This window comes from Aphis gossypii, chromosome 2, assembly GCF_020184175.1.
Source record: "Aphis gossypii isolate Hap1 chromosome 2, ASM2018417v2, whole genome shotgun sequence".
NCBI classification, from domain to species: Eukaryota; Metazoa; Arthropoda; class Insecta; order Hemiptera; family Aphididae; genus Aphis; species Aphis gossypii.
Window position 1 is genome coordinate 88892170 of NC_065531.1, and position 8142 is coordinate 88900311.

Below are 8142 nucleotides of genomic sequence, written 5' to 3' on the forward strand. Positions count from 1 at the left end.
TTCCATGACTGAAGAACTTTCCAGAACTCCTCAATTTTAAGGGACTCGAACTTAATTTTCAATTCAGAAGATTTTATTTCAAGCAAACTTTCGTATTCATTCGATGAAAGTACTTTTGGCTTTTTCTGAATTGAAAATGGATTTTGTAACCACAAATTATCAAAATCTTCATTTAATCTTGGAAAGTAGGAAAGTAATCCAGATTTTAAACTAATTAAATGGTCTTTTATTTTTTCTGCATTTACCGGTGTCACTGAGTTTTCATTTTCATATAAGAATTTATTCAGGTTTAAGAAACATGAAATATCATTTTCTCGTACACATTCGACCCAAAAGTCCAACTTTCCAATGAGAGCTTTCATTTCAAGCTATCATTGGCTTGAAAAATCGAAGTTTCTTTTCCTTGTAAACTCAAGTTCGTTTCGTTTAACTTGTTGAAAATGTCAGAGAGGTATGCTAGCTTTATTAGAAAATTTTCATCATGAAACCATTCATAAAGATTTGTTTTTGTATGCTCCTTTAGGAAAATTTTTACTTCACCCCGCAATTCAAAAAGTCTTGTTAAAACTTTGCCCTTGGACAACCACCTGATTTCTGTATGTAAAATAAGATTCTGATGGTCACTCCCCATTTCCTCACAAGGCTTCTTGAACAGCCTTATTTTTAAAGGGCATGATTTTATAAAGTTCACGCACTGAACAGTGACATCTAGTTCTGATTTAAAGTCTGTCGAAAGTTTCTTGGTTGCCAATGCATGGCGATGTAAAATACAGTGGGTGTTACTACATTTTGGAGCTACCTCTTTAATTCTAGTTATTACACGTTTTATCTTTCCAACCATTGCAGCAGCACCATCCGTGCATACGTCCACACATTTTTGCCATGACAATTTTTTTTTTTAAATATTTATTTACTACATCAAAAATGTTTTCTCCTGTGGTATGCGTTTCCAAACTTTCACAAATAAGCAATCCTTCTTGAATGGTTTTCTCATGAGCATATCTAGCAAAAACAATTAGTATGGATAACCCAGAAACATTGGATAACCCAGAAACATCGGTGCTTTCGTCCATTTGTAAGGAAAATTGGTTACAGTTAATTAATCTAAAAACAAATTCATCTTCAATGTGATCAGAAATGTTATGAATTCGATCAGAAATGGTATTGTTTGAGCACTGCACTGCTGCAACTTTTCTTCCCGCATCATCTCCGAGAATACAAGAGACCACTTCTATCATACTAGGTTTAATCAAACTTTCGGCAATGGTGTGAGGTTTTCCGGCACGTGCAATATTATAACTCAATTTAAATGAAGCCTCTGTGTTTTTCTCATTTTCGTCTTTTACATAGATAGTAAGAGAAGTCGCACTTTCAATTGAAATGTCTTTCTTCATTCTAAAGAAATCCGGACATTTCCACTTCAGATTTGGATGGTTAGATTCCAAATATCGCTTTAGCTTCGCAGAAGCCAAAGAACTGTTACTGAGAACTTTCTCACAAACTACGCACCTCACATCAGGAAACGTGTCAATTCCAATAGGAATAAATCCAAAAGATAAATATTCTTCATCATATCGTCTTTTTTTAACTTTTGAACAATTGATTTGAGTGTATTCCTTAGATAGAGATGCTTCATTTTCGATAGTGGCTTTTTGGAGAGGAGCAGCTTCACAGTGAGAAGTCGAGTTTTCCGATGGAATAGACGAAGTGTGACTTTTACATGTAGATGTTAAACCAGCCTTCTCTACTGATAATAATCGCCCTGTTTTGAGCCATGTGTCCATTTCAGTAAAAATTATGAAGGAACGGGTACCAAAACTGCACCGACAAGAAATTTTACATTTTACATTGCATAATCATTATTTAAAACAAGGATTAAAATTTTTTTTTTTAAAACAGAAAAAACGAAAAAAAATACTCATAACGTTAAACATAACGAAAACGTACACGTTATTTTTAAAAAAAGTCGGCAAGTGAGTACCGCTCTGCTGTACATTAGGTGCTGTATGGATCATTATTATATATTATAGGAGTGTTAAATTTGAATCCAATGATAGTTATCATTGTATACGAAAAACGATTCTGAACGAAGATGATTTGTCAGCCTAGGATATAATTTCTAGTGGTTGGTGAAAAAGGTGGTTTAAAAAAACCAGCTTATATTAAAAAATATTTTGAAAATTAAATCACGTAAAGAAAACGCGAATCTTAATAACTGGTAAAATTTTCAAGTATCTACGACTTATACTTTTTGAATAATAACAAATATTTAAAATCGTTTGAGAATAAATCGTTATCATTACGCTATTTCGTTAAAATTTAAAATTCAAACGCACTTAAAATTTTTCCTATAATGATGCTTCGAGTTTTCTCTATAGATACTTGAAGGTAAACTTATGGAAAACTTAGTGTTGTATTTTTAATCCTTAGTTATAAACACAAAAAATTTTATGATTTTTCAACTTCAAATATTTCGCAAATATTCATAATTTTGACGAATTTTCGTCAAAATTAGAACTTCAAATGCTAATAAAAAAAAATTGTGCCTATGTATTCTTATAATTTTTTAATCACTATAAGAATAACATATGAGGAACTTTGTATTAAATTTTCAAGTATTTTGATAGGGCCAAAAAATTTTATCGACACTTCAAAAATATTTTTTCAGAAAAATTGAAAATTTCAGTTGTCTATAAATAGCTCAAAAAAAGTCAAAATATTTTGAAATTTAAATCACGTAAAGAAAACGCGAATCTTAATAACTGGTAAAATTTTCAAGTATCTACGACTTATACTTTTTGAATAATAACAAATATCAAAAATCGTTTGAGGCTAAACTGTTATTTAACGCGGTTTTTGTAAAAATTTAAATTTCAAACACTCATAAAAATTTTTTGCCTGAATCCGGTAGAGTTTTTTTTACAGATATTTGAAGAAAAATGTATGGAGAACCTTGTACCAAATTTTCAAAACTTAGTTATAAAAGAAAAAAATTTTATGATTTTTCAACTTCAAAATTTCTTGCAAATTTTCGCGTTTTCGACAGATTTCGTAAAAATTTGAACTAAAAACGCTTATAAAAAAAAATTGTGACTAACGATTTTTATTTTTTTTTAGCTACATTAAAAACAACTCATAAGGAACCTTGTATTAAATTTTCAAAACTTTTTGGTCATCCAAAAATTTTTTATCGACACTTTAAAAAAAAATTTTCAAAAAAATCGAAAATTTCAGTAGTCTATAAATAACTCAAAAAAAGTCAAAATTTTTGAAAATTTAACTATATACGGATACCACTGACATTAACATTTGGTGAAAATTTCAAGTATTTTCAGTGATTAGTTTTTGAATTACAACCATAAAAAAAATCGATTTGGTCGAAAACTGGTTTTGCGTAAAAATTGCCGTTTTTCCGTCATTTTTTTTTGTTTTTCTCGATTTTTTTTGAAAACTGTTGGAAAATGTTAACTTTTTACCTCTATAATGCACCAAGGATATTCACTTTTACATCGGAAACCACCCCCATTGTTTGAAATTGGAGCATTATTTCGACTAGTTATGCTGTACACAGACACAAAAAAAAACAAAAAAAAAAAAAAAAACATACATCATTGTAAAATCAATACATTCTTCACTCGTTCAGAATCTAAAATGATATCAAAATTATAATCAGTTAACGATTTAATTTATATATTTAAATTATGTAATTTAATAACGTATTTTTTAAACATTTTTAATCCCTGCATTTTCAAACCATTTTAACATAACTAAAAGTACAACTTACCAGAAAATAAGAATTATTCGTGATAGTAATAATTGAACACTAAAATTCAAACGTTAAAATTAAAAATGACAACAAGTATTTTGTAATGATGAGACAAGTAGGGTGAAATAGCCGGTACTGGGTCTCCCCCCCGCTTCACCACCCCCGCCTGTATTGCGCCACCCCCTCCCCCTCCCCCGCCTATCCACTACGTCATCGGGCCACTCTGGCCCATACTGCGCCAACCCCTCCCCTCACCCCGTCCTATACACTACGTTATCTGTGCACCGCCGCCCATACCGCGTCACCGTCGCCCCACCCACCACACTATTATCGACGTCGTCGACGGTGGCCCCATTTGTCCGAACATTTGGCTGACGCGGCTCTTCGGCCCCGTATCAACTAAATACGATATGTGTTATGACGCTATCATATTATCATCGACGGTGGCGCCATCTATCCGTACATTTGGGCTGACGTGGTTTTTCGCCTCGCATCCGTACAATATCTCCATATTATCACGCTAAAACCCCGCCACTTGTACCACGAGCGCCGTGAGTACGCACAAGTATAAAACATATACATATACATATACGTATAAAAACATATACATACCTGTATTAAACATATACATAAATGTGTAAAACATATACATTCGCGTATAAAACATATACATATACGTATAAAACATATACATAAATGTGTAAAACATGTACATACATGCATACTTTTAGTAGGATACGGAGTCAAATACTAACGCTATTGAATCGTTTAATTTTAATATAATTAGATGTTTATTCAATAAAAATATACAGGTTATCGTGTTATAACCTTCATGAATAATCTACATGATATCCGACGACATCATACGATTCCGTTTTACATCTATGGACTTGATCATTACTATTACCGCGATTATTACGAATGTCATTAAATTCATTTTGAACATTCGTAATAAATTGAGCGCCTTTATATAATAACACATTTACGCATTTAGGGTTATGCACGGCGTGTTGCTGCCAAACTTCATCATTTTCCTGCCAATTCACCAGCAATAGGCCGCAGTAGTAACATTGTACCAAATCCTTAGTTCCGGAATAAATGAATCCGCATTCAGCCAGTGAATATTTATCTTGATACGATCGAGGCGGGTATGAATCGAATGTTTTCAGCCTCGATAAAAAGCTTGTATACTGAGGATATTCCGGATCCGTGTTCTCTTGTACCAAACGCACTAGTGATCGACAACCGATGGAGCATTTTAATAAATTCATTGTAATGTGTCGTATAAAAAATAATTGTATTTAAATCGTAGAAAGTGTGTTCTATCCGTTAACGTTTAAACGTGAATAATACGCTTCTAATCAGTGCGACGGACTACCAGCAACTGATGACTATATGGTGACAATTCGTAAGGAATGCTAACCAAGCAAAGCATTCATAATAAAAATAATAATGTAAATTAAAATATTCGAATAGTTATCCACGGTATACAACGTTATCTCCAGTTATCAGATACCGACCATCATGCTGATGTTTACGAATACCCTTCACAACCCGCGCACCAAATATTCGTATGTGTCGCAGCCGCATGTGTGCCACTGACGGTCAGTGCAGTTCAACGTCAACTGTTGTACATTCGTATTACTTCGCTCACTCTTTTAAATATCATATTAAATTTTTAAAAATGTTTAACTGTGTATCATGTGAAAAAGTGTACGTTCATAAGCGCAATCTTAATAGACACGCTAAAGCCCACGATGGATAGACGAATTCGTGCGGGATATGCTTCAAGACGTTCACCTGGTGGGACAAACTCAGTATCCACGTACAAAACTATCATAGTAAGTACACATTTTTCATGTATATATTATACAAGTATAAAAACTAATTCGTCCCAATAAGAGTAGTTAAATCAGTTTTTTTCTGTGTAAAATTAGAATTTCACACATACGATGAGGAACGTCAATAATTTGCTCGTGGTTATTAATTAAATTGTTTTTTAAAATAGTGATCGCTAAAAACACTCTTGAATTCCACAGCGCTGTACGGACAACAGGCGGTGCAATGGGTAAATATTTTTTTCCCCGTATAAAATATAATAATATCGGCGATATCTTAATATATATAATATGTGTTAGGTCATGAATCAGTCATAAAATGGGCACCCCACACCACTACACCGCCGCACGCTCAACCAGTTGTTCGGCCTCCGACACGGGTCATCCCACCACACCGCCACCCCGCGACCACATCTACCCTGCGACCCGAATACCGGCTATCGCCCTCCAAATATCGTCACCCGCCGCAAAGCCAATAGCTAACAGACCGGACACACGGTCACCCCCTGTCACCGAAGCGCACACTAGATCGTGCTCACCCCCGTCCCCTCTACAATGCGGCCCTCATACCAAGAATAGCCGACGAAATATCAAACGGAAAATGACGCGAATGGATAAGGTTAATACGCCCGGCTTTATTGAGATAGAGTCTTCGCTTAATCGATCGATAGTGTGGTATTTTAGGAAGAATGTAGAAAACATAGTCAGCTATCGCGCGTTCCTCAACTCGATAGAGTCGGAATTAATCGCGAAATTACGCGAGTGCGTGCGTATTAACGCCATCAAATTCAACCTGAAATTGGAGGCCACGTACGTTATACCCAACGTGCAAAATTCGATCCAAAATCGTGCGTTTAAAACTTCGGCCCTAGAACTGTATGTGCACAGCAATGTAGAGGGTTTGATCGATCGCGACTTCACCTCGCTTCTTGCCGAAGACTCTTACGCCGGTAAATACAGTGGATTCACCTTATCGTGTATCGACGGCTTACTCTTGGGCGTGTACGAGTACACGCCTATGGGGGAATCGTCGTACTTGCCGTTACCGGAAAGTATTTTGAATAGGAAGGCCGTTGTTAACCCTCAAAATATCGACCAGCAATGTTTCAAGTGGGCGATCCTCGCCAAACACGTACCGCATGACAACCGCAGGCGAGTAGGCGCAAATTATTTACGCGAAGAGCACCGGTACGACTTTTCTGCGTTATCGGTCCCCACACCCGTGTCGGAAATAAAATTATTCGAAAGATCGAATCCGGGCACGACCGTAAATTTATACGGTATAAGAAACTGCGAAAAAAATAAAAATAATAAAACAAAATCGAGCACTCAATCTGTTGCGTACCCGCTGCGTGTCGCAGACAAAGAAAAGGCGGACCATTTTGATCTGTTACTGATCGCCGGAAAGGATGACGAGAATCATTATGCGTATATTACGCATTTTTCGCGTTTAGCCAGCCCGCAAAAAAATAATCGCGAGCATCAGTTATTTTTCTGTAAGCGATGTTTTGCAGGGGCGGCTCGTCTGGGGAGACTTTGAGACTGAGTCTCCCCCTTCAAAAAACCCAGTTACTTGTAAATAATAATTAATTAAAATAATAATGCATAAAAATATTTTTATTCGAATTGAAAATATAATATTATATAATTTACTAGCTGACCCCGTGCACTTCGTTGCCCGTTAAAAATGCAAATTCTATATAATATGATTCGAATTTTGATTAATTTGTTATTTACTATTCGGTTTAACGGTGTTCAAAATTTAGACATTTTCATTGACTGTTTTAATTCTCAAAAATCTTGTGAAAGCACCACTTCAATATGCGAATTTTGTAAAATGCTTTCTTATTACACACTAAATTTGTGATACGATTTTACGAATGTACCGTGTAAATTGTAAGCATCGATCTATCATTGTTCAGGCTCTACGTTTATCAGTCAGTGAGTTACTCAAGTCATAATATTATAGTCATTCTGCTTACCGTTGCCGTGAGACTCTCTTATGATTATGAGAGCAGTATATTATCATGTAGGCAATCCACACGTGGTAGATTGAGGACCCCGCGAGATGTGTATAAGAATTTTATAATTTCTAACACTTAAGTTTCAAAGTTATGTCATTTTTTTTTTTTTACTACAGTTGGTAAAATACAATAATGTGCCATCTTGTGGTTTTTGTATTGTTGCCTGTTGGTAAAACAATAAAACTTAGTATAACTTGTTATGTTAGTCTATTGCTGTGAATTTGAAATTTACTGTGACAACGAATCATCAGTTCCAGAATATTATCGGCGCTCGCCACATATATTAATAATAAATATTGAAAAAAACTATTCTATCTTTTAAGTTGGACCATATTATTAAATGGTTACCAAATTTTATCAAAATCCGTAATTCATTATATTAATTTTATATATTACCATAGCACCACAAATAAATAAATATTATTCTCAAATCTTATAACCCCTATAGCAACCATTTATAAACAAAAATTTCTATCGTAAATCTCAATATTCCTGTTTGAGCATATATTAATAA

General features: G+C 34.6%; 3 protein-coding genes across 3 annotated transcripts; 1 reads left to right on the plus strand and 2 right to left on the minus strand.

Moving 5' to 3' along the window:
* Positions 1-635: 635 nt before the first annotated feature.
* On the minus strand, positions 636-1784 carry LOC126549893 (zinc finger BED domain-containing protein 5-like). Its single transcript, XM_050200293.1, has 2 exons — positions 915-1784; positions 636-656 (listed from the first exon to the last, which is right to left on the minus strand). The coding sequence occupies exons 1-2, from the start codon at positions 1782-1784 to the stop codon at positions 636-638; spliced, it is 891 nt and encodes a 296-aa protein (XP_050056250.1).
* Positions 1785-4596: 2812 nt separating this feature from the next.
* LOC126549894 (death-associated inhibitor of apoptosis 1-like) lies at positions 4597-5037 on the minus strand. The gene has a single exon (XM_050200294.1). It carries the CDS (start codon positions 5035-5037, stop codon positions 4597-4599), a length of 441 nt encoding a protein of 146 aa, XP_050056251.1.
* Positions 5038-5923: 886 nt separating this feature from the next.
* Positions 5924-7144, plus strand: LOC126549895 (uncharacterized). The gene has a single exon (XM_050200295.1). The coding sequence runs from the start codon at positions 5924-5926 to the stop codon at positions 7142-7144; it is 1221 nt and encodes a 406-aa protein (XP_050056252.1).
* Positions 7145-8142: the final 998 nt, after the last annotated feature.

Excerpts from the sequence above, each read along its gene's own strand:
- LOC126549893 (XM_050200293.1), bottom strand. The coding sequence starts at position 1,784 with ATGGACACATGGCTCAAAACAGGGCGATTATTATCAGTAGAGAAGGCT. Across the intron at positions 657-914 it reads GAGAAAACATTTTTGATGTA|GCTGTTCAAGAAGCCTTGTG; the intron begins GTAAATAAATAT and ends TTTAAAAATAAG.
- LOC126549894 (XM_050200294.1), bottom strand. The coding sequence starts at position 5,037 with ATGAATTTATTAAAATGCTCCATCGGTTGTCGATCACTAGTGCGTTTG.
- LOC126549895 (XM_050200295.1), top strand. The coding sequence starts at position 5,924 with ATGGGCACCCCACACCACTACACCGCCGCACGCTCAACCAGTTGTTCG.